The sequence below is a fragment of the Phasianus colchicus genome, chromosome 5 (genome assembly GCF_987193195.1).
Source record: "Phasianus colchicus chromosome 5, bPhaCol1.hap1.1, whole genome shotgun sequence".
Taxonomy (NCBI): domain Eukaryota; kingdom Metazoa; phylum Chordata; class Aves; order Galliformes; family Phasianidae; genus Phasianus; species Phasianus colchicus.
In genome coordinates this window covers 26,695,350-26,721,445 of record NC_143440.1, presented here as the reverse complement: position 1 = coordinate 26,721,445, position 26,096 = coordinate 26,695,350, and the positions used below count along the sequence as shown (strand labels likewise).

The following is a 26,096-nucleotide window of genomic DNA, read 5'->3' as shown; positions in this document are numbered from 1 at the left end:
CTTACTCTTAGAGGAAGTTACAGTGCAAGACAATAATACTAAGAACTCCATAGTCAAAAGGTTTATGTATTTCTTAGTGATCCCCCAGTTAAAAGTATCAGAAATAATATTGGGTAGATGCCAAGATGTGTTTTTGTAGTTTTGCTTCACTGTAGCAGATTGCTTTCTGCTGCTGCCTTTTAGCCCTGTCATCCTCTGTTGCCTTGTGACCACATGTCTGAGAGGAAAGCCACTGTCTCATACGAAGTTCTCCTGACAGTCTGGCCTTCATGCCCTCTCTGTACACATGCTGTTTTTCTATCCATTTTTGTGCTGATCACTGATTGACCAGTTCTGAAAGCCCATCAAGCTCACATGTTTTACAGTGCATTTGAAGTAAACCAGTAAGAGTCTGAGGTCTTAAGCTGATTTCATGCTTGTGATAAAACTACACCAGCTGCTGTAGCTCCAGAAGAATGATGGGACAGTGCTCAGGGCTCTGCCTGTGTTGGGGTCTGGGCAGTTCTGAGACGAAAACAGAACCCAGAAACAGTTAGTTAAGAAAAATAGAATCTGAAGACAAACAAGTGTGTGTGTAGTTAAAATATATTTGTACATGTACAGTTAACATATACTTCATATTTTTTTTCTTTCTTGAACTGCTTCCTTGAAAGTGGAAAACCACTTTCTCAATGTTACAGAAAATGGGGTTACAATTAAAAAAAAAAAAAACACCAAAAAAATAATACTCTAAAACCATCCTACGTCTAAGTATGGTAACATGGAGATACTAAAAATGAGAGCATGTAGCTTGGTTCTGCTGCTTCTACTGAGGCATCAGAGCAGGGCATACCCAGACACTGCAGTCTGCTGTGCCTGGTGCCCACTTTTCCAACACAGAAGGGAATCAACCCACGAAGCTACAGCTGTAATGACATATGTGATCATGACTCATTAATGTAATTAGCACAATCTCAGTGAAATAGTCAACAGTATGAAAAGGCTGAAATGATAGTAGCAACATCAGAACAGAGTTAATGACTAATTACAAGGCGGTAGGAGACACCTGTGACAGACACAGTTCAGATCCAGACCCAGTTTTGCCTGATCTGTACTGACTATAGGGATGGCACTTCCAATTGTCAGTATAAGCAGAGTTATGCTCTGTGTCTTTAACGTGCAGGAAAAACCTAAATGCAGTCATCAATAAATTAATCCTCATGGTTGAATGTAAATGTCCTGGAGATACTACAGAAGTAGATACAGGAAGTAAGCACTGCTTTGCTTGCTGCAGCATGGCTCTCTTCATTCTTTCCTGCACGTTTTATCTTGGTGAACAAAGCACATATCTTGCAAAATGCTCATTTGTAATTTGGGATGGATGGAGTTCATTACTTAAAACAGCAATCTGGAGCAGGTCCTTGATGAAGGCTCTCCTTGATGTTAGGCGTACATGGTGAGCTGCAGCCACTAAGGAAGAGAAGGAATTAAAGATCAGGCCAAGTTGAATGTGTGAGACAGTGCTGGGAATTAATAATGTAGTACTGGGGTGTTGTGTTAGAAATACTGGCATAAAGCAGTTTACCTCCAGGACATTGAGTTTTATGATTCCATCTCCATCTTTATCGAAGGCATGGAATGCCCCTAAATCAATGACAGAAAAATACACGGGATAAATTATTGTGCAAGCAAAGTGTAAGGATGATCCCATGCAGCAAACCAAATCGTGTTCCCACTGTGTTATCCAAACTTGTGCACATGTTTACTTTTTTGGTCAGCAAGTATTTCTGCTATGCTTTTTCATAGCTAATACAAGGAGATACATAATGGCTTATTATTTTTTGTGTTTGTATGGGATGGCTGTCACAACTTAGCACATATCTTACATTATTAAAATTATACGTAGGCAACAGTGCTATGTATAATAAACTCTCCTTTAAATATCAGGGTGTGTTTTGGGGCAGGGGACAAGGTTGTAAAATGAAGGCAGCCACTCACTGAACATAGCATCCAGTCTCACAAAGCAGCAGATGAAGCTGTCAAAGTCGATGTTCATGTTCTTGTCAGCGTAGCGCATCGTGATGATGTCATAGAGCTGGTTGTTCAGCCGAAACCCTGCAGGGGGGCCAGAAATGGGTTTGATTGTTCCTTATACAACCATACGGAATCCTCAGCTTAAATGAGAGCAAGTAGGTAATTTTTTGCATCGTTAAAAGTTAACCTGCACACAGCTGGGCTTCCTGATGCACATCCCGTGTGCTCTTAGTGCAGTTGCACAAACGTTACACAAACTCTGCTTAAATTAAAAGGGTAAAACTAGGCAAGTGTGAGTGCTGACTTAGTACTACTTTGATTTTGATCATTTGTGGGACTGAGATATATATGAGAACCTCTGCTGGAGGAAAAAAATATATATATATATCTCTAGGGCCCCTCCTTAAAAGGCTGGGCTGTATTCCTGACCTCGCCCTGTAATGCATCAACCAAAATAAGGTTTATTTGGCTGCTGGGCATTGGACACTGGGGGAATTACCTGCATCTTTGACTGCATTGCGCATCTCATAGCTGTTAATGGTTCCTGAATGGTCAGCATCATAATGCTTGAAGATTTTCTGTGAAAAGGAAGTACACAGTAGAAATTAAAGTTTATACTTTTGTAGGACCTGCCTGCTGATGTGAGTGCTACCCTGCAGCACCTGAAGGCTTTGCCATTTGCCTTATATCACCGTGGCTGCTATGCAGCAATCTGTGTTATTCACATACAGCTCCCCTCACTTCTGACACACGAATTAGATCTGTGCTGTGAGAAGAAAAAACTTCCCCCTGGAGACCCTCCTCATTTGACTTGAATTTATGCTGTTAATCCTCTCTCTTAATTGCCCTAATTAAGCTAATTGCGGTGCCTGGCTCTATTTCCCATCCTCCTCCTCCATCTTGTGTGCCTCCCCCCTTCTCAGGGGGAATCTCCTCACATGAATGCTGTACCTCTAGATGTTTGCTTAGGCTAAGAAAATGCTGAAGGAAGATGTTTTGGTTGCAGGAGCTTTTTTGGTTGTAGGGTACATAATGAGGTCTGGTTTCCCTACACAAGCTTTTGCACTGTGGAGCTAGGAAGAGCAGCGCTACCTGCCAGCTTTTGATCTTGTCCCAGAGGTGTCGGAACTCATCAAAGTTGATCTTCCCTGAGCCATCTGTCTGCGATGCAAGCATTCAGGTAAAAAAACCATTATTTTAAATGGAAAACTAATTATTTCTATGGATGAGGGGGGGGTGAGTGTGAAACCCAGCTCAGGATTTCCTGAGCACTGAAAGAGGGCTGAATGGCACAGTGAAGTGTTTGTGAGCGCTTTGGTTGTTAAGAGTGTTATTTTGTTTCAGGATTGTGAAGCACTATTTCCTTGTGTAGTAATAAACCATTAATGCAGGCAGGAGACTTGCTCCTGGAGCTGTTATAATGTACATAAAGCAGGGTGTTTTAGGGGCTTTTTCAAAGTGCCCCCACTGGTGAAGTTCCCCCAAAACTGCTTAAGACAAACGAGTTTATCCTGAAGTGAAGCTTTTTCTGCCTTCCTGAAATGAATTGAGAATCAAGCAAAGTGCTGACTAAAATAATTTACTGAACTGTGTTCAGCCTCCTGCTGTTTGTGGTTCTAGGCTGTAATTATAAGTTTGGTCTGGTCTGGTTTGAATGTGCTTATGTTCCCTCAAAATCATATGTTATGGAAGCATATGGAAACATAGTTGTTTTCCTACTCAGGTAGGAAAACTGAGTGATGCTGTATTGGAGGTAGGAGGTAATGCCACGTGACATCTTGCAGTGTGTTTTATTGTACTTGCTCTGAGACAGTTGCTGTATACTGAGTGCTAAGCACAAGGTGGATTGTGTGATGTGTTGAAAATGTAAAGATAAGAGAGAGACACTGAATTTATTGGCAAGAATTGTAGTTCTGTTGAGATGACCTAAAGAAATGGTATCATACTCCATAGTTCTGTGTTTTGAGATATTTTCATCTGCCGGCTATGCTAACATCAAGATGACTGCAGTTAATGCATGCCACCTTGGAATGCTGAGTTATCTGACAACAGCCTGTAACACACTGGCCTGCTTTCCAGCTTATTAAAAACAATTTGTGTGTGTGTGGTCAGGGAGTAAAACTCAGGTGGAGCAGTGTGCTATCAGGCACTCCTCTTTCACTGGCAAAGGATACATCCATCAAAGCAATCATGCTGCGGCAGGATTCTAGTTCAAATCCTTCTGTCTTTAGGTCCTTATCTGAAATAAATGATACAAAAGACCACGTAAGTCAGCAATTTCTTCTTCCTCTTAGGTAGGAATCTGAATACTCAAAGTATAAGCCAAACTGACTTAATTCATCCCGTGAGGTATAAGTGAGAAAAAATATCTGTAAAGGCTCTAAGTAACAGTATTGCTTGTGTCTCATAGGTGAGTTATGACCTGCTATATACAATAAAAGTCTTTGGAAAACTCTAAATCAATTTCCAGTTAACTAAGCAAGCCTAGAGTTTGTAGGCTAAAAGAATTGCTAAATGGGAAGAAAGTTCCTCCCCTCCATTAAGACTTGTTTAAAGGGACTTTGCAGTCTGCTAGAAATGTTGTATTAACATTTGTTGGTGCTTCCAATGAACTTTTGCTCATTTCTGTATTATCCATATGTGATAACTCATAGAGACCATCTCTATGAAAAGTTCTCTAGCTAAAGCCTGCAGAAGTGAAAGTAGAAAATCTGTGAATTTGAATAAATAATTTTGAGAATGTCACTCAGGAGTGGAAGGGTATGTTATAGCATAGCTGCCTTTATCTGGGGTTACTGAAAAGCACATTCAAACTCACGTTTTTTAACAACGTTGTTGAGAACATTCCTGAGTTCTTCAGCATTGATCTCCATGTCCTGGTGGGAAACGTGGGGACGGTACAGTTAATTGCAACATTCCTTATTATGAAAATCATTATATGAATAGATATGCTAAAAGCATGAAGTCTATGGTCTCTTTTCATCATAGTGCGTGATCCAAAATAGAGAGCTTTCTATCTTTGTATAATCTTTCTTGAGGCCACAGCTACACCTTCAGTATGAAGCAAATCTAAAGTGACTGCACAGTATTTATTAAAAAACATTTGGGAGAACAGGCAGTAATTCCAAGCCAAAGTATAAGCAAAATGTGAAAAGCTCTGCAACCCTTTTAGCCTCTTGGTTGATGTAGTTTTGATCTGTTCTGATTTCTTTAGTTCAACATGCAAACATGTCTGAATACATACATGTATCTATGCATTACTTACACATACTATGCAATACTGATTAAGAAATCATTAATAGCCTCACATAGTAGTGATAGAAGTAAGAGCCCGAATTTAAATAAGGTTCCTTTGTACACAATGAAAATAAGTTGCATATGCATTTGGGCATAGCTGTCTGCTTAACTGAATTTCTATTTGATTTTGCTTATCTTCAGCTCCCAGAGGAAATTTGGTGAAGGAAAACTTAAGTTTTCTATGTTTTGAATCTGTGAAGAAGTTATATTAGGTGCTGCTGTGGCTTAGCTGCTCTGCAGAGGTAGGGATTGGTTGTGTACTCACATCCCCTGCAATCTGTCGGAAAATATTCCTGAACTGTGTTTCCTCTTCACTCTTCTCACGAGCTTTTGCTGAAGAACGCTGGAAAGATACAAGCAAAGAACACATGCAATGTTAGCTTTGCAGGAGAAAGAAGGGATCTGGGTGCTTCACCCCCTTCACACAAATAAGCCTCTTAGTCATAGTGGAACTCTTTAGAGGAACAAGTTATCCTCATGGACTTCTCCCCTTTCTTTCATTCAATGCATTCCTTAATGATCCTGCTGCATCGTTACCATCCCCTCGTTGTTCTCATAAGTCCTGAAATAAATCTGAATGATTACTTTCACCAGTAGATCTTTACATTCTGATTTTTTTTTTTTTTTTCATTTCAAAACACTGCAAAGGAGAAATTTGGACCAAAAGAGAAAAACATGCTCCATAGCTCCCCTGTAGCCTATGAACTGTTCAGATGGGCTTGGTGGCTTTAGAGCATCTTGCAGTGTGGGAGGCCCTGTTCTGGATGCTGTAATACTGCATTAGATAGCCTCACTGTTATCATTTCCATCTTTCTCAGACATGTGCAGAGAGCAAGCATCAACTCTGCAACTGTTAAGTATCATAAGGACACTCCTTTGTCCTGTTCCTGTATTCTCTCCAGCTGCCCTTATAATGTTGGCCAGACCAAGCTCTATCCCCCGCCTTGCCAGTTGCTGCAGAACCTTTTTCTCATCTACGTGGGTTTTTTCACCATCTTTGCCAGCATCTTCGTCTGTTGTCAGCTCCTTGTTGCTGTTTGCTCTGTCAGAAACAAAGATGATAGGCTAGAAGAAGAAGGAAGAGAGCAGAAGAGAAGTAGAAATTACACAAGAAATAGTGTTAGGGAAAGTATCTGGGGCTGTCCATTCTGTGGCAAAGCACACGCAGCCAGATCTGGGAATGCAAAATAAAAGAAAAGAGGAATTTCTCAGGTTACTACTATGCTCATGCTGAAAAAGAAATCTGCAGAGCTTGTGTAGGAGCTTGTTAATTACATGAGGCATGTGTTAATTTTCTATTAATTGCTGAGGCATTCAACTGTAAGGAGACGCATGCAGTTGTTCTGGTTTAGTATATTTAAAGCAAGGAAAACTGCTATCAGATGTGAATGTGTTATCCTGGAGAAATAACTACAATTGACCAGTCTTAAGGTTAAAGTGCTACATTTTCAAAATCCTTGTAAGAAACAGAGATCACTCTTTTATGTGGTGCTCTGATTTATGAAGTTTCATGGACTACTTTGGTATATATGAAAAAGGAACGCAAATTAGAGTCAACCACTCTCCTCTTCAAAATCTCTCCCTTGTGGGCTTTTTTGTACCCTTCATCTGGCTGATAATTTTCCTTGTAACCTCAGAGTATGTTTCTTTTGTTTGCTAAATGTATTGCATAGACTCAAAAGGGCGATCCTGGACTCTGGTGAGCAGAAACTGCAGGAAGGAGGAGTAGCTGCATTGGGCAATGGAGGGTGTGTGTCTGGAGGAGGGAGATTCTCACTGGGAAATGTTCAGGATACCTGTGGAGGGTCAGGCAGGCAGGATACTTAAAGGATCAAGCTCATGAAACTGAAAGGTTTATGCTTTTGCCACCCACTTAAGAGAGAGAAATATCTGATGCTATAGCTGTACTTCATTAGATTTTTATATAGGAGGACAAAATCTTTGCTGCCTGAAAATGGTCTCTTGTCTCCAGCATTCTTTATTAACTAGATCATCTTCCAGAAGCAGAGAAATCACTAATGGTAGCAAGCAACCCCTGCTGCATTCACTGCATGCATCTTGTCTTTTGATACTCAGCATGTTGCACAGGTACCCACCTTGCCTTTTTTCTTCTTCTATACAAACAGAAACAAAATAAGAATAAAGTGCTTTTTAAAAGAATTATGGATTGTACCAGATCACATTGTTAAATAGCAATGTTTCATTTTTTTTCTCATATTTGTTTTTCCCATTCCTGTAGTCATACTTTTTTTCTTCAATTTTGTATATTCACATAGATTTCAAATCTCAAAAAAAAAAAAAAAGGGGGGGGGAGGGAGGAGAAATGCAGCCATGAAGAAACTGCATGTTAAAATTGTAGAAGCCATATCAAATTGCCAGTCCATCCAATCTGGGGCTTTGTCTACTTGAATAAAATCTGTTATCCCTAAGAACTCTTTTTATTTTCCCCACCTAATCAGTGCAGTGTAGACTGGACTTCTATGCCCACATATCCATGCTTTTTGGAGTGGCAATTAAATTCCATCAAATCTAGGCAGAAATTTTGGTATCATGACAGCAAATGTAAGGGGAAGGCTTCTGAACAAGGCCTGATGGAACTCAGTTCCGTGCAAGAGCATTCTGTTTTTTTCAAGACTGAGTGTATTGTATGCTCCAGTTTATTCCCACACAGATGTGTACTATGCTCCGATTTATTTCCATACAGATGTGTAAAACCCCAGGCTAAAGTTAGTTTGTCATGGATGCTAGTTTGAGTCACAATACTACTAGAATCCTTTTTCAGAAAGTTCATACTTCAAAATAAGGCACTCTTTTTCTTAATTAGATGAGCTGCCAGGCTCACAAACAAAAAACACTCCGAAGGATGGAGCTAGGCCTCCACCAGAGCATGAATCTCTCAGCTGATGGAGGCAAAGGCAATGCTTAGCATGAGGCTTCTTTATGCAAAGAACAAGTATCAAACCTGGCAAAAGATTCTGGTCTGGCAACCAGAAACCAGAAACCTGGCAAACCAGAAAGTAGCATATATAAATTCAAGTGTAAATTCTCTTGATGAGAAAATATGGGAATTTGTTAAAGGAACTGTCATGTGCTGCAAATGGTTTCCTGCTATGGGTTTCCCTAAATGTGACACTTCTCCCCTCTGTTCCCACACAGAAGAGGACAGGATGGAACTCACCGATGGGCGATCTGCCTCAATCATGTTTTCAACCTCCCTAGAAGAAAGCAGAAAATAAATAAATCAGGAAGGAGTCTGTCTCCAACACTGTTTATTTCTGTATGTGGTCTGTAAGCAGGCAGTGGTGTGGGCTGGCTTCCCACAGCTCAGACTCTGGATGTAGTTTGTCTGAGTTTGAGCTGAGCATCCTGAGTACTGCTTCCAAGAAGACTGCTGCTGGCTTTATTCTTCTTACAGCCTCAGCATCACTAAATCTTGACGGGGGAGCAAACCAGAAGTTTTTGGGCGTTAGCAAAGGGATACTAGCTGCAGTTTGAGCTTTGGGAAGCTGCTTAAAGAGCAGGATGGAAAAGAAATAATGCCTATTTCTGGATTTTGTTTATGACCAAAATTAGATCTGTCTCAGTGGTCTATCTGGCAAAAACTTCCATATGGGATATAGCAGTGGCATATAGCATTAAATAACAAACTTGTTGGTTTTCATTATAAAAACAGCAGAAATTATGTTCACAAAAGATATCCTGCCAGTAGTCTCCAGTGTCTCCAATGGAAATTCAAAACAGATTTTTGTTAAACTACAAGGTAATATTGGGAATATGAGTTTGCATCTTGGAGTTCCTAATGGGATTAAGAAAATTAAGAGTAGAATGTTGCAAGCAGGGAACACAACTGTAACAGAGTAATGAGCTCAGTTCCCCCTTTAGAGCCAGATGAAAGATCTGCAACTTACTCTGAAAGACTTCTTTTCTCTGAGAAAACCCTCAGGATGAATTCTCCCTCCTGGTGGGGTTCGTATGTGGATGGGATGATAACATACTCGCTGGGAGGCAGCCGGAAGCGCTCAGAGATTTCTCGCATGTTTATATAGGTCTTACTTCTAGCTTTGGAAGCATTGTAGAGGAAAAAATCCTTTTGCAAGTGGTGCTTAGTACCGTGCATCTGCAGAACAATGGAGTCAATTGATCTTCAAGGAAATCTTACCTGTTCCCCAGGTGGCTTGTCATGCAGGCAGCAGTGGGACAGAAAACACAAATGAAGCAGTGGCAGCTTAGCAAGCAGGGATTTGATGGGGACTGCTAGCTTGTTACCAGTTACAGAGTCTGTCATCTTTATAAGCTGCTGCTAGCTGGATTTAGTTGACTTCTGAGAGCTGCCCAACATCCCACGTGGAGACTGCTGGCTGGCTGTTCTGCTGCATCCATGATTTTATCTGTATTGTTGGATGCTAATGGCGTGTAACCAAAGTTCAGTTACTTTCTTTGAAGGTGGCCTGCCAAGGAATAGTATATGCAGGCTCCTATGTACTGCATGGTAAAGTGAAGGTGTTTTCAGTGGGAACTTACCTGGAGAAATATGAATTCTGTATCTACCAAAGAGACACTGCATTTATTTAAATATGAAAAATAAGTCAATGACTGTGGGCTAAGAACAAGTGCTTGTAGTTGCTTTCTACAGAAATAACTGTCTGTAAAACACAATTCAGATGGTGATCTTTATATTCTCCAGTGAATGCTTTTATGTGAACTCACTTGCAAGCTTGTGGTACCACTGATTCAGTTACTGGCAAGCTCAGAAAAATTCAGTCTGTGTACTTCTAATATGTTTTCTTCAATGGCTGAAAATAGCATTTGTTAACAAACAAACAAAGAAGTCTGATGCTGTAGAGCAAACTCTAGGACTGCAGAATATAAGTTTCTGGCATTTTTTGCAGGAGGAAATAGAAGTGCTTTAGGGGTCTTGTTTGTGGGGGTGTGGTGTCTTAAGGGCTAGCTGATGCTTCTTCCTGTAGTCCAGGTTCACTAAAGGACAGTGAAAGCAGTGGCCAGCTCACACATAGAACAGCAAAGGACCGAATGCAGGTAAAAACAGAGTACAAGTGAGAAAGAATTTAAAATGACTCAGAAAATGTTATGGAACACTCAAAGCATAATAGTTAGCAGATTCACTTCTGTAACGTCCCTGAAAATAAACTTGAATGGACAGTTTCCCACTGACTTACAGACAGGAGCAACAGTGACACTAGCTGTGAGCATACACCAAGTTGTCAGTCTGTCCCCATTCAGCTCATACCTCTTTGGGTACCTTAGGGAGTAACAAAGAGAAAAAAAAAAAAGAAGTTCTAGGTGAGTCTACTCGCTTATAAATCTAACAGAAGGGATTTCTGGTGTTGCAGCTAGTCATTAAATTACCTCAATTGATATAAGTTTTCTAAGAAAATTCCCCCTTCCTTTCCAGATTTCTTGTGACCTACACAAGATCCATTGAGATCTGAACCAAATATTTTTGTGCAAAGGACTGAGTCAACTGACTTCTACCTGAAGTCACTAGAAGGTCGGAGGTTGATCACTACTTTTTGTCTTGACTGTTTCCCTTTTACGTGGTTCTGCCAATTAGATGTTTAGTTTCAGCATGGATAAAGGAAGTGTGGAGACTGAAGTAGATATGGGGAAGAATATGCTAAAATCTGACATAGAATCACCATAAAAGCCTATTAAGTGCATTACTTACAGGTATAAACTCTGAGGTTACTATGGGCTAAATGGTATTAAAGCTTTTAATTTTTTTCCTCTCTTCCACATTTCCTTGCAAAGGAGAAACTGCAATTCATGTAGTCAGGATGAACAGTTCAATGACTGCCTTGGTAAACATGTACTGTAAGGGCTGGGAACCTGGCACTAAGAACTAGGTCTAGAACTGGTACCTCATAGATGGCAAAGCCAATGGTGTAGAGGTTGGCTCCCAGCTTGCGTTCTTTCCTCCTGTTTTTCTGCATCAGTGCTACCAGGAAACTGCAGATAACCTCTTCATCTTCGGGATCATCATCTTCCTCTAGGAGCTTCAAGCGATACTGGGGATTGGTCCAAAATGTATCTGTGAAATGTCACCCAAAGCAAACACATAAATCTTCAGTTTCTAACAATGCTTTTGACCAAAGAGAACTTTTACTATTCCCTGTCTGTAGTTCCTGAGGGAAAGGATGAAGCTGGGCTTTTATTTTTATACATATAATGTGTATATTTTAATGTGTTTGAGGGGTTTATGTAGTTCTATCATCTGTGCAGAAAAGGATTTAAAGTGAAGAACTAGCTTTGGTTAAACTTTCAGAGAACCTAAACGTGCTAGAACTTATCAAAGAATTTCCAAAATTAAATCTAACTGATAGAATGAAATTGATATCTCTTACCTGCAATGCAAAATATTCAAACAAGAATTTATCTTTGTCAGGTTTGCCTTTTGGGCTCATAAAGCACTGTCACAAACATAGTGACAAGAGATAACTAGATAGAAAATCATGTGACTCATCATCAAAGCTTTCCTGTGGCTGAGCACTGATCAGGCTGTAGTGTGATTTAGCTTATGGGATGTAGTATAGCCCCCATCAGAGAGGTGGTATCTCTTAAGATTCATTGCTCACCTGGATAATTGCGGCACCCTCCAGCTGAGCAGCCTCTCACCCAGCGTCCTTCGTTGACTGACACAGTCCAGGTCTGAAGCTTATCAGCTTCCAGAGTATCAGGTGTGAGGTTACAGATCTCAAGTTTTGTGAAATGCCTCATGAAATCTTCAAATGATATCCTGGAAGAATTGAATGGAAGCTGAATTTGCATGGTAGGTAGTTGTCTGAAAGATATACTGTTACTATAGAGGTAATGGAGAGCAAATGCTTCTACTAGTACAAGTTTGCAGTGGGAGCTCCAATTTCCTAATGCGTTTGGCCTATTGGTCAATTAACACAGGTACAGCTCCAAACTAGGGAACACTGGAGTGAGGGAACAGATCATAGGAAAGGGGATGGAGGACTTTTGAAGTATGGGATAATTATATGGGCTGTGGGACTCAATATACCCTGGTGGGAGAGTGAAGGGATTGCAGAGCAAGGCTTGTTGGGGAACATGAAGGAATTAATGCCATTGTTTTAGCATGTTTAAGTTGTGCAGTGTGACCCATAGTCGCATATTTCCTACAGAAACACAATTTTTTTGACAGATCATTCACCAGAATTCCCCATCTTCCACAATCTTGTGTTGTAGGCGGATTTTCTCTTCTTCTTTAATGAAGTTCCACTCTTCTGATCTGCAAAAGTGTAAACAAGCTACATTACATTTTGCAATACCCAATTTTTATTTGTATTCCTGTTCTTTACTGTAAGCCTCATAGTGAGGAAAGTCAAGCGCTGTTCTACATTCACAAAAAACGTTCCTTTGTCATTTCTGCAACTATTTGTCCTGGATGTTTCCATCTCCATACATTCAAATGGAGAAGAAATTGCCCTGCTTCACTCTTCTTTCCCTTCAGACTTCCTATTAGAAACTCTCAGAAATAAATAAGAAATGTGTTTATTTTCTTTAACTTAAAGACAGAAGTGCTTGCAAACTCATTGATGGAGTACCTCCTGAACTATCTTTTAGCAAAACCCGATACCTCATTGTTAAATGTTAGGGCCATGCACAAGCTGCAAAAGGAAATAAAGCCACAATTTATATTTTTTCCAAATCAAATGATGCTCCTAGACTTTGTTTGAGACTTTGTACTCACTTATCACTCCAAGGTCCATTCCACTCCACCTGTCCCCACGGGTTTCTCAGCCTTATCAGACGTATTTTTTCCCCTTTAAACATTGTCTAATTGAAAGAGAAGGCAAGAAGAATCAGCTGAATAATTTTGTGAGAAATAGGCTTAGAAAGGAAACATTCTGTCAGTCACATCGTTGATACCATCTCCCCAAGTGACAGTGTTCTCCAGGGCCATCACTCAGCCTGACCTGCCCTGAGTGTAGGAAGACTGTAAGACCAAGAGGCAGCCAGCTGCGGCCACCTTTGCCCATGTAGATCACAGAGGAACATCCATTCACACAAAAAGCCAAATCTTGGACTGATTGGTTTCTCCTTGAAGCTGTACTTTATTTGAAAACAAAATTTCTTCCCTTTATTTCATAATTTGTATCTTTCCCCCCTCTTTTGTCCCCCTGTACACAGCTCTGCTGCCATGCATCATGCTGAGCCAGTCTAGACCAAAAGACCCAACAGCAGTAGGCAAAGGACTGAACTTACCTCTTCCACAGCTGTGACAGAGTATGCATGACCTTTGACCAGCCCACAGGACATCCGAGTTTCATACTGCATTGGCATTATAGTCTGTTAGACACAGGATAAAAATACAGAAAAGGCACGTGAAGGTCAATCAGCAGCTCTGAGGCAGAAGGGAGGATGACACTGTTTGGGAGACTTTTTTCTTTTTTTTTTTTTAATCTTGTTTTCATCTTCTATCAAGGTGACCAAACTTAGTATCCAGAGAATATCACTGATTAGAAAGGAGTGAAGAAGTAATTAAAGGAGCAAAATATTAATAATATTCATTGTGAAGGACATCTTGTGATATACTCTTTCCCTTTCTGTAGTTTGCTGCTGTTTGCACTCAGAACCACTGAAGAACTCAGAACGTGCTAGTATATAGCATGCTTAATCAAAATAATTAATTTTTCCATGAATAGAACTTTCAGTCATTTCTAGGACAGTATACTATTGTATGGCTCAGTAAGATTTTGTGGATAAAACTGGAAACACAAGAGCAGCTCAGCACCTATTAGAACACTTCCTTTATGTGCTGCTGCAATCTCATCACGACCCAATTTCATACGCTGTTCCTACTAGCATTATTATTAAAATGTGTTTCCTGTAGGTATGGAGGCTTTATTTCATAATCCCTGAGACGATAATGTTTTCCACCTGACACACAGGAAATACATAGCTTTCTCCAGCAGATACAAGTACACTTGCTATCTTGATAATCAGCTGCTACTATGCACTTTTATTTATCTGGAAGTTGAAGAACTGAGGACGAAGTCAGGTTTTTATAGCCTGCTGTGCTTGTAGGGAAAATCTTGGAGAATGGTGGGAAAGGAGGACTACACAAAGTGCAGGTGGACCACGTGTGAAACTTCTCCCCTTGTTATGTTTGTCACTGAGAAAAGACTGCAGGGCTCTGCTGGTAAATCTTCCATCTGTTTTTGACACATCTGAGGACGTGAGAAAGTCAGTGCTGGAAATGGAGAATTAGTAAGGTCACACAGCTACATTCTCAGCTTGCACAGGGAAGAATCTCATCCAAGTATTTCCTGGCTGTCACAATTATTTTCCATGATTTCCCTTCTGCTCTTGTTTCTTTTATCTTATTCCAGTTTCCATATTTTTTCTGTCTATTGCCTCATACCTATTTTTTTTTTTTCTTATTTTCTCCTCACATTAGCATTATTATTTAGCAGAACCTCTTTCTCTCTTTTCTACTTGAAAATATTATCTTATGCTGCGAGTGCCCTGGCCCGCTTCTCTGGAGTGCTTCTGTGGCCTGCACCATCTGCTTCTTTCCATTGAGAGTCACAGATTTTTCTGATGATGGCTCAGATGTGTAACAACCAGCAGTAAAACAGCAGCAACTATAGAAAGAGTTCTGTAATGTTCTATTAGTTATTTATCAGTAATGTCAGTAACTGAGGGAAGTTCCCCCCGTAAACACGGGTGATTTGGAAAGTCATGCTTGCAAAAGGCAGCCATACTGGGCTTTCCCAAAGAATTACACTATTTCAGTCATTCAGGAAGACTAAATAGGGATGTCTGAAGAGGAAAAATTGACTACTTCTCCTGCAGGAGAGAGTTTGCACAATGAAATGTTTTAGGTTATATAATGTTTTTTCAGTGGTGGCTTGGCATTTTGTTTTGTTTTTTTCTCCTCTGTAAAGAGAGAAAATTGCTTTCTTCCACTGAAACACAGCTCCCTAAAAAGTAAGGTATGACAACTGCCTGATAGTAAGAAAACGACAGCAATGTGTCCATATACAGATTTGGAAGATTTAAGCTTGGAAGTTTTATGTTTTTTTGTGTTTGAAAGAACTGAAGTCCTTTAACGTGAACACCAAATAGCATTCAGAAGAGCAGATCTTTAGTGTTGGGATAATTAAGTGAAGAAAAAGAGGAATTTTAAAGCATAGGTGATGTTTTCTGGCTGTAAATAAAAGTGCTGTGAAATTGCTTCTGTTGATGTACGGACCCATGCTGGCCTTTCATCTGTCCCCTGGTGGTCCACAGTGGAGTGAGTCATCTGCGCATTTTCTAGATTCTTCACCATTCGAGCAATCATTTCTCCAATGTCACTTCGAGGAGCTGCTCCATAGGAAAAGCCTAGGTTATCCTGGTAGAGAATGGAAGAAAAATTGTGTGCAGAAACAGGAGACGGGGAGAGAAAAGAAACTATACAAAAAGATAAGTGGTAAAAAATGGCCTAGATAACTTCTCTACTTTCTCGTTACTTGCTAGATTGTCCACAGTTATCTATGGTGATTGATAACACCAGTTGTTTTCCTGCTTTTACTGCAACTTCACAACTATTGAAAGTAGTGTTTTCTTACTTTCACTTTTAAATTAACCACAGTAAATTAAGATAATCTAAGGATATGCTGGGAATCAAATGGGTTAATTTCCTGAATATTTGCATACTGTCAGCATCTTTGACACGAGGATTTGTATCTCAACAGAATTGTTGCACCTCACTGAGAGAAGGGTGCTGGTTTTACTGATCAGATCCCTTCCTTTCTTCCTCCTGCCTCCCTATTCTGCTTCTGTCTCCCCTTTGGTGCTTGCTGTTCTCTAATAGAAAGTGTCTAGAGGAGAGTGCCCTACCACCTGCAAATGAATGTTTGCTTATGTGGACTCAACTAAGTTGTTGCAAAAGTTGGTACATGATATATTCTTGTGACTCATCTACAAAGTTTATATAGACTCACATCAATGGAGCTGGCCATGAGGGATCCTCTAGCAATGGCATGTTTCATGATTTTATAGATATCTTTAGGAGCATCCTTTATCTCATAGAACTCTGTCACCCCTCCAGTGAAGTCCTCCATCGCCTCCGTGGTGTTTCCTCCTTTCAAAGCTTCATAGGATCCATGGAGTCTTGGAAAGAGGGGAAAAAAAAAAAAAAAAGACTTCTGAATGAGTAACAAAAACAACCCAAAAAACACCAAAACAAAAAACAGCAATTGTAGAAAATATGCTTTACGTCATACTGAATTAGAATCTGTGGAAAAAGGTACTGATATGTGTTGAGCTAATGTGCATATGACAAGTTCAGTACAGTGCAGTTCAACTACCAACCCCCCAGCCCAAGAGAGCGTGGCATGGTGCAGCAGGCTGTGACTTACTTCGCATAGGCCTTTTCCAGGAGAGCACTCCAGAACTCATTGCGCTGGGAGGATTTGGTGAAGACCAGCTGGTTGTTGTATGTGGGTAGGCAGTCGTCAATGATGACATCCACCCAGTCTCCATAGCGCCAAAACTGAATGAAAGCAAACAAGAAAACATCTGGGCTCACAGTGTGCAGGGGAGGGGGAGTCTGGCTGGAGAGCTGAGCTGATGAAGGAGAAACACTGAACTGTTCTACAGCTGTTAAAACGTCTCCCTTTTCTGTTTCATGAGGTCAGAGCTGAGCCATGGCAACCAGACTTATGTTGGCAGAAACTGCAGGTCCTGGTTTGGTATGGTTAGATGGTTTTGAGGTCTAACACTCCCAGGAGTCATTCCTGGGAGATTTTGAGCAAGTTGACTCTTTGCATGTGACTGTTCCACCAGTTCTATTCCTTCCTCCCTTTTCTTAATTTCAGGCACTTCTAGCAAATTACAGCTAGATTACAGTTGAAGTTGTAAATAACAATTCCTGCACACGGTGTGAGATTGGTGGGATGGGATGGACACACAAATGCAGCTGGGCAATGAGCCATGCTCTGGCTTACATTGTGATCAGATGCAGAGAGTCTGTATTCCTTCAGATTTACCTGGTGTTCCTCCAGCCACCTGAATTTTGGACAACTACAGGTAGAGGGCTGTGTCCTGCTTTATAATGTGCCAAAAAGCAATGTCATGGGAAGGGAGGCAGTCATGCTGAATTTACCTTGGCAATACATCCATCTTAAAGGAGGTGTTTTTAGAGAACCATGGGGAAGATGGACAGCAGTCAGTCTCTTCTGAAAAATCAGTTCTTCAGTGACTTATTTTTGACAGAGACCAGCTGCTTGTGGCCCTAAAAATAGATGCTCTTACCACCAGTATCTCTGTGCTAGCTGTAGTACTGCAGCTGAACAGGAAGGCAAGACCAAGCACCTGTTGCTATCTGTCACACACAGGCCATGCATCTGCAAATGCTTCATGAGTGGATTAATGTTCCCTAATTACCTTCCGTGACTGCCTTGCTGGAAGAGTTTGGGGTGAAGGAATTCAATCCTTCTTCCTTTCCTGCTGCTGCTCATGCTTTCACAGGGTGGAGGAAGGAAAGGGAGCAGCGTGCCAAGTGATGAGCTTGCTGTTGGGTGAGTTAATTACATCTCCTTAATGCTAGATGAAGGGACTCACCTGGAAGTGAAAGATGCCAGCATAGTTCTGTATGAAGGACTGGTCATGAGGTATGACTCTGCAGAGCAGTTTTTTATTCAGTGTCAGGCAAGCAATGGCAGCCAGGAACCAGCAATCGCCTGTAAGCAAGCAGAAGCAGCAGGCAACATGAGTTGAGAGAGCAGCTAGAATCAAAGGGGAAAGTTAAGGTACTGGCAGGTACACTGATTTTCAATAGTGTGTGCCACAACCTTTCAGTAAAGGGCTCTTCTCATTATGTTCTGCAGTGCTTCAGCACTTCTTTCTTATTGATGCTATGGAAATGCTCATTGGTGCCACTGTCTAGGCACACACCCGTCACAGGAGAAGCAATAAAACAGTGGAAGGCATGGAAAAGCTGAGTGGGAAATGTCTTTACAAAGCAGCACAGGTGAGTGCCATGTGGCTGACAGCTGCAGAGTTGTCGCTTACACCCAGGTAGCAGCTGTCTATATCAAAGCAGCTTTGAGCATCTGAGCTTAAGTTCTTCAATGTAGAGGTTATCTTTCAGTACAAGGCACACTTGGATGAAGGTCTCCAGAAGTTTTAAAACTTCAAGACTAAATATCTGAAAAAATACAACAGTACTTGGAAGAAGGGCCAGGTCCTGCCAAATGGTGCTTTGCAACATTTGTGATATTAGTTCATGAAAAGCAAAGTGGTGTTTGCTCAAAGCTCCTCCCTACATTGGTAGCAGGCAGATGTCATCCATTTGCTATAGGGAAGGAATCAGTAGATGTGTAGTGGTATTCTGAGAGAATTAAAACATCTCCTTGGAAGCAAATGAAAATTGAGAGTTGAACTATGATGAGTTTAAAAAAAAAAAAAAAAAGTTTAAAATGTGTGGGGTGAATGTGACAATTTCATACCTAATTCTCCTTGGCAGATATCTGTTCTGTTGGCTCCGCCGATAATAAATCGTGGATTCTCACAAATTTCCTGAAAAAAAAAAACAGATAGATGAGCTCAAAAATATACATTGGGATGCCTGACTTTCATAGAAATTAAAGCTGTTTAAAGATAATGTGTTTATTATTATTATTATTTATTTTATTTTTAATTTAATGTGAGACAGTTTGTGGATATCAAAACCTACTGCTTAGTTTTCAGGTGCAGATCTCTGCTGGCAATATGTTAGTGGATGTCCCAGGCTTTGGGTAGTACAGGAGTAGCAGCAGGGAAACTATTCCTATACTGACTGCACAAATGTTAAAATGAGGAAAATAGAGGAAAATGTTTTTCTATACAATGAAAAAATATTATTGGAGGAGAGCAAGCAGATGGAAAGAGTGTCTGAGAACTAGATTCAATTTTTTAATACTGACTTCAGGTTACAGGAATCCAACTTGCAACAACGAGTATGCTGATGTATATATAAATAGAGCTGTAGAGTGCATTTAAGCAGGAATGATCTCCAGTAATACTTTCTGAAACCTGTCCAGGGTCAGATATTTGATTCTCAGGAATAATCAAATATTGACTGAGTGATTTTATTCTTTTCCTCATGTTGCAGTATTTAACTGCCAGTGCTGGACTGAGAAATGTAATAGAGATATTATCTGTTTCTGAGGACAGGAATCTCTTTTGTCCTGCATTTGGTACAATATATTAGGTTTATCAGTAAGGACAGAAGGGACATGAGATGCTATATGGGCATAAATTAAGGTATTGCTGTAGGGAGTGAAAGACTACATAGGAAGTACCAGTAAAGGGAGATAGGACTATTACAGGGTTTGCACAGAACCTTTTCCACATTCATTACATCTTTGGTTCCCAAATGGGACAAAGGGTATGTATGTTTCCTATACCACAGGGTATAGGAAAGCCGAAGGAAGAATTAGGTATAGCCTCTCATACAGGGAAAAGATTAAAACAGAAGGTCTTTGCTTTATTCTATCCTATCCCTCGCACTCAAATACTTGTGTTGGGAAGAAAAGAAGTAATTTTTGACCATCTCTTGTGTGGGTAAGAAAAGAAAGATACTACAAACTGAGAACAAATTTCCTGAGTGGTTGCAAATGGGGAAGAAGATACAGTCCAAGAACACAGCTGGCAGGAAGATCATGGGGCTGGAGTGGGAAAAAGAAACAGAAAACACCTGAAAATTCCTTGTATGAGTGGAACAATTGGCAGTACAGACAGCTGATGCTAACTCTGCAGTCTGAAGATTTTCCAGTGTAATCAGGGTAGCCCTGGATTTTCCCAGACTCAGGTTTCAGGTCTAATAGCTTTGCTTGGCTTGAACTCAGCTTTTGCTCCATTGCAGTAGTCATCAGGGTTGCTTTGATATAACTGTTTAGATTAGTCATAGAGCCAAAAAGAGACCTGCTTCTGGCTTCCCAGAGCAATTGCCATATTATCCCTGAGGAAGAGAGTGGAGGGATTGTCCCATTATTTCAGGCCTCAGTCAGCTGTCCCAAGGTCCAATTTTGTCAAGATAGCTGTTTGAGATACCTTCATTCTTTTCTCCACCACCAGCTTTTGTGAAAACATCCTTCTTCACATTGCCTTGGTGTTCTCTAGAAAACTAGGTGTGAGATACTGGGTTTTGAGATTTTGTTTCTTCTTTTGCCATTACTGTGTTTTAGCCTGACTCTGCTCTCACTTCAGTAACCAGACTGGAGTCCAGCCAGCATGCTGTCTTTTAGGTTACATTATGCTTAAGTGTTCACAAATGTTAAATGTGCATTGATGATCAATTGCTATTCAGTACGATTTATTGCATCTTGTGTTCGTCTGCTTTGGAGGATGATCTGTATACAGAGGAATATGGAGGAGGGTTTCAGTGTGTTCCAAGGTAATGAGAAACACATTGTCACCTGGTGTTTGAAATGCAGGTAACACACCTGATCTTCCAGTGCTGCTGGCTGAGCAAGAGGTTGCTCTTCATCTGTGAGGTCATTACCATACAGAATGCTGACAGGCTGCACTTCACTGATGCATGAATCACTCAGAAGGTGTCTCCTCTGACTGGAGTGCCTTAGATTGCCTTAGTACTATTCACCAGGCCTTTCCTGACCTTTGAGTTGATTCAGTTTTGGCTGCAGGTTCATTACGAAGAAGCACAGTGACTGTTACAGCAGCAGAGACAGAATCCAAGGAAAAACCATCCATAGTGTATATGCTGCTTCCTGGACAGAGGGTACTTGTGCATCAGTTGGAAAATACCAAGGCAGCACATGACTAAAAATGGCATTTGACCTTTGCTGCATTTTCATTAGCTTTTTTCTCTGTCAGGAAAAGCTCTGCAGTCAGCTTATACTGTTGCAGCAAAAAGCATTTACTCCTTTAAGAACTGCTGGCATTCTAAGTAAGTTCCCTAAACCAGTCCTATCAAGCAAAAGAAATATTGTTTTGGCCTAAAAAGATGTGTAGGTTCCTGCTTCCCCCTTGGCCCTCTGTGGTCCAGACTTTGTTTGTTACTGCATGGTGCAGGGTGTTTAGCTAATAGCTATTAGGGATCTCATCTTACAACAGAGAACCTATGCCTCCCTGTGATCTAATTAATGTAGCATTAGAAAGACTGTTTCAGGGGTCCTTGCCAGCACACTGGGCTGGTAAACCCTGCTGTGCACTTCAGCAGCCGGGCCAGGCATGGTGCTGCAGCCTGCTCTGGCCATGCTTGGCTTTAGTCCCAGCTGCATGCTATGAGGGTACATTCACATTGCAGCACAGCTGTTGCCATCTAGAATTACAGGGCCCTCCTCACCACCCCAGCAGCAGGCTTCTCAGATGCCCTGCATGGCAGCCACCTTTTTGATGATGGCACTCCCTGTGTTCTTACTGCCACCGGGACCAGATGCAGCAGAGCAAGGGGGGTAGCTCCGGGGATTTCATCCCTGCTGCAAGATCTTGCCCTAACCCCAGGAGCAACAGCAGCGTTGGTATGCCATGCTCAGATATTAGTTCATACGTGCTGTTCACATGAGGATTGTCACTGCTACTAGTGCTTGATCATGGCATTTGGGAATGGCAGACGTGTGCCCTTCAGACTGACTTTGTGATTCCTTGAAAAAGACTTCTGGAAAAACTTGCAACAATCCCATGTGAATTGGTGTCATAGCAAATAATGCTCATTCAGTACCAGTATCACTCTTTCACTCCTATTATATTCCACATCAACCTCTTGGGCTGGGAGGAAAGAGCTTAGATACAAATGTGTGGCATGGCATGGCTAAGGTGACTTATCAAGCCAAAGGTGGTCAGGAACACATGGCTTCTTCCCCAGCTCTCTATGTTAAACAAGATCCTATGGCACGTGGACCATTTGTTTATTCACTATTTCTGGGGGTAAGTGACATACACAGTACACTACAGAGAAAGGATCTAGAACAAAGCCAGTATTACGATTCTCTCTCAGAACTTCTGACCTTCTGCTATTTTGTTTTTGTTCAGAATACGTTCACAAATTTGATTCAACATGAATTTCAAACCAATTTGAAATTACCACTTTATAAGACTTTATAGTTTACAAAGTAGCTGCTTTCTTTGCCAAAAAAAGTCATTGTAATTTAATAAGAACATGGCCCATGCAGTTTATTCTTCATGTTCGGTGCTTCACTGATTGCTTTAACCTCTTAACATTGTGGTCTACTGTATTACTACCTCAAGTTCATTTAACTCTGTTTTTTTGTAATATGGTTGTCTATTCCCATGTGTAATACTATCAGACAAGTCCCGCTATCAGTGATACATATCCTACAGTTTCAAAGTCTAATGAAGCAAAGCCTTGAGCCAATCTGAGATCAGCATTAACACACACAGGTCTCTTGCATCAGGTCACAAGAGCAATCTCCTTTTGCTGTCATGATGTGGATCCATTATAAAAGAAGCAAGCACCATGTGCAACTCCCTCCCTCTTTGGGGACCTGCTGGGTTCAGCAACAACCTGAATTACAGTGTGGTTTTAAAGCAAACATTTCACAACAGAAAGCATGGGTGTTTCCACCAGCAAGGCCCGGTGCACCCCAGGCAGGGCGGCCCCTGTGTCCTTGTCCTGCAGTGCACCAGAACTCAGCAGGCTCAGCCTTGTGCTCTGCAGAGCTCCTGCATCTGCTATAACCTGTGACTGGCACCATGGACATGCCAGATGCCTGAATGCTTGTGCTGAAGAACTAAGATAGCTTTAATTTTTGGTATTTAAGTTGTATTTTGAGTCTTATGCAGCCTCAGGCATGTTGTAGTTATGTGAATAGTTGAGAGCTCCCAAACTTCATTGGGCAGCCCATATTTTCCAAAAGGAAGCTGTTCATTTACATGAGACAGAAGTGATGCTGTACCAGGTATTTTTAATGTTCTGATGCCTTTTCAGATGCACAGTTGCAGTTTGTTTGCCCCGGGATGCTGGCATGTATCCTCTATACCTCTTTACCAATTTTCTCTCTCTAGAAATACAGGAAATCCCCTCCCTTTCAGATGATCAGCTTGTTTCCACATTTAGCTCGTTCACACGCATTTCCAGGAGCTGATGCAGCTGTGATGATGACGATGAAGGAGTGGGCTGCTCTCTGTCATGTGACAGCACGTGTACACACGACACTACAGACAAAGGGTGTCCTGTTTCTCTCCCATGATGTTGCTCGTTGCTGTTCTTTTATAGCTACGCTCTAAAGCACTTGGTCTTCTGCTATTTACTTATGTTCCTCTAGCTAGTTTTGTCTACTGCCATTAACTTTGTTGCTGAAGCATGGATTTCTGCACTGAAGAGGAACTCTGAGGGAACCAGAATAGCTCCCTAGAATCACATCCCTGTTGTAGGGCAGTTGTGAGGGGATGACCCAGAGCTCACTTGCTGGAGGACAGCAGCTGCCCAGCAGGAATGATAGAGAAAAAGGAAAGATTGCCCTGTGGTAAGATGGGGAATTAGTTAGGAACTTACAAATTATTCTTTCTTTTCCACAGGAAAGGTGGTGGCTGGCTGGAGAATGGCCACAAGATACAAAAAGGAGAAAGAGGGTTGGTAGTCAGGAGTCTGTCCTCATAGCAATTGCAACACCCGTACTCTTGGTAAACGGGTAAGGAGTGTCATGAGTCAGCTAAACAATGTGAAGAACTAAGAACCAAGTAAAAGCATGTTTCAGAGCATAACCTTTTATTTTCTGAGAGTACAAAAACAGCAGAATACTAAATAAAAGCTGTAAGTGAAGTAAGGTAGTGTTGAAAACCCAGTAACATGTTGCAGAACAATGGGGAGAAGTTTTCTTGGTTTGTTTCAAGTGAGAAAATTCCTAGCAAGTCATGGAAGAATAAAATAAAATTCCATATTTCTGTTTCTATGTACTTTCTTCCATCTCTTTTTATTGTTGTCACATTTTAGTCATTATCTATACTTTCAGAGCTTCTACTGCCTAGCCAGCTATCTCCCAGGAAAGATCTAATGAAATACATTGGCAGCTTATTCCCTTCCTGCCTCCTCCTGCCCCTTTTGCAAAAAAAAACACACATTCACAGAAAGCAGAAGGCACTCAGCAAATGCGTTACTTACACGTGGTCTTTTCCATTCAAACTTGATGGGGACTTTCTGGCTGTAGAAGAGGGAAGTCTCATTAGGTGGGAAATCAGGATCCTCATAGAGAATGTTTTTCTCCAGACACTGCTTGTGAAGCTCTTCATAGCTCTTTTCCTTTACTTTGATAATGGGCTGGTTGCGACTTATAATGGCAGAATAAATCCCTCCTGTGCCTCCTCCTGTACCTTCAGTTGTAGTGCTGGTAGTGCTGGGAACTGACCCAGCAGCTGTCTGCTGAGCCACCGCTGCATTTATGGCGGAAGGCATGAGAAGTGGCCGTACAGCAAGCGTTGAAAGAAAGCAAGATCTTGCACACTGGAAGGAAATTTGAGAAAAGAGGAAGTTGCTGTTGCCCCTTTTTGTTGAAATCTCCTAGTTAAACTTGTAAGCGATACAATCCCATCTTCTCAAAAGGTGGTATTTTTGCATAAGAAAGTGTAAGGTTCTCTGTAGGCTAAGACCTGTGCCTGAGTTGCTCTATCTACAGCATCCGTGTGTGCCGACCCAGTGTGTAGAAGTGCTGAGAAGAGACAAGCTTTAACCAGTGAAATCTAAAAATATCTACCAGCAAAGAGTGAGAGAGAGGGAAAACGATAGGGAGGGGGTTAGCGTGGGTGTCAGTCTGCTGTGAAGCTTGTGCCCAGGCCAGGAGCTGTGTGTAGGCTGACTCGTGATGCACACAGCTCATCTCTTCCTTAAGCAGAGAAAAACAGTGACACTGGAAGCTGAGCTCCCCCTGATCTGGGAACGCATTTTTGAAGCACTCCTAGCCAATGTTCTAGTCCTGACACTTCTTATGAATCGTTGTACTTGTTGTTTCTGCCCTTAGTTACAGATAAAGTGTATTTTACAGAGCCAGTTATCTGAAGACACAGTCCTAATAACAAAAATGGTAATATTATTTGGTGCTATTGAGGTCAGTTCAAAGCCTCTCAAATGGGGGTTAGATTCTTCAGGCTACCTCAGAAGGAGCAGCTGGCCAGGGCTGAGATTCATTTGCCATACCTGTTTTCCATGTAAGAAAGGCACTTTTCATTTGGGCAGTGAAGTTTCTTGGGGGCCCAGTGCAGAAATTGGGACATTCTGTGTGTGTTAGGATATACCAATCTTAGACAAAATGTCTGACCTAGCACATTTATTCCCAGGGACAAATTCAGTTTCTGTGAAAGAAAGTCAAGTTGCCTTTATTTATACACATTGCTCTTCTCTCTTCTTCCAGCGTTCCTTAAAAACTGACAGTGCCTGTATGTCAAGAAAAGCCCTCTAAATCTTGATGGTCTTTGATTGGGAAGTCTGAAATCACAAGGTGACATCAGCGTTATTTTTGTCTAATGACACTGGTATCTGGACTCTGGCTGACCTTCTGCTCTAGTACTATGCTATGCTGCCAAAGCACTGATTCTTTTTTCTCAGCTATTTCCTTGGTTTACTGGCTTCAAATTGAGTACAACAGAGAAAGTCTACAGCTCACTGGTCCCCTTTCAAAACTTCACTAGGGCAACCTCTGAAGAAGGTAATACAGTTAACAAGCTTGACCAACCTCTAGGAGGACTTGAACCCTCATCCCTAAATGGTGGCCTAAATTATTTTGATCGTAAACAGAAGCTTCTTGAACCAACAGGGCATTCAGAAAGGACTGATTTGACTGTATGTGGAAATAGGAATGCAGTTGCTTCAGGATGGG

The 26,096-nt window shown here is 41.2% G+C and overlaps 1 protein-coding gene and 1 long non-coding RNA gene across 6 annotated transcripts; one reads left to right on the top strand and one right to left on the bottom strand.

The window, feature by feature from the left end:
- Nucleotides 1-27: 27 nt before the first annotated feature.
- Nucleotides 28-25,063, bottom strand: CAPN3 (calpain 3). Of its 4 annotated transcripts, XM_090141045.1 has the most exons (25): nt 24,389-25,063; nt 18,774-18,843; nt 17,887-18,005; nt 16,683-16,816; nt 16,266-16,434; nt 15,533-15,673; nt 13,540-13,623; nt 13,025-13,110; nt 12,485-12,562; nt 11,904-12,064; nt 11,190-11,359; nt 10,559-10,570; nt 9,219-9,427; nt 8,489-8,525; nt 7,407-7,424; nt 6,274-6,375; nt 5,576-5,653; nt 4,832-4,889; nt 4,188-4,252; nt 3,106-3,174; nt 2,513-2,591; nt 1,978-2,094; nt 1,565-1,623; nt 1,375-1,449; nt 28-504 (listed from the first exon to the last, which is right to left on the bottom strand). In XM_090141045.1, the coding sequence occupies exons 1-24, from the start codon at nt 24,677-24,679 to the stop codon at nt 1,423-1,425; spliced, it is 2,433 nt and encodes an 810-aa protein (XP_089997171.1). In that variant the 5' UTR covers nt 24,680-25,063; the 3' UTR covers nt 28-504; nt 1,375-1,422. The 4 variants fall into 4 exon arrangements, with proteins under 4 accessions (XP_089997171.1, XP_031449413.1, XP_089997172.1 ...); XM_031593553.2 differs by lacking the exon at nt 28-504 and having other exon boundaries at nt 556-1,449; nt 24,389-25,057; XM_090141046.1 differs by lacking the exons at nt 28-504; nt 7,407-7,424 and having other exon boundaries at nt 556-1,449; nt 24,389-25,057.
- Nucleotides 2,002-8,553, top strand: LOC116229220 (uncharacterized). 2 transcript variants are annotated; one of them, XR_004166969.2, is made up of 4 exons: nt 2,002-2,168; nt 3,071-3,193; nt 7,239-7,398; nt 8,467-8,553. It is a non-coding gene; the product is annotated as an uncharacterized LOC116229220 (long non-coding RNA). The 2 variants fall into 2 exon arrangements; XR_004166968.2 differs by having other exon boundaries at nt 3,038-3,193.
- Nucleotides 25,064-26,096: the final 1,033 nt, after the last annotated feature.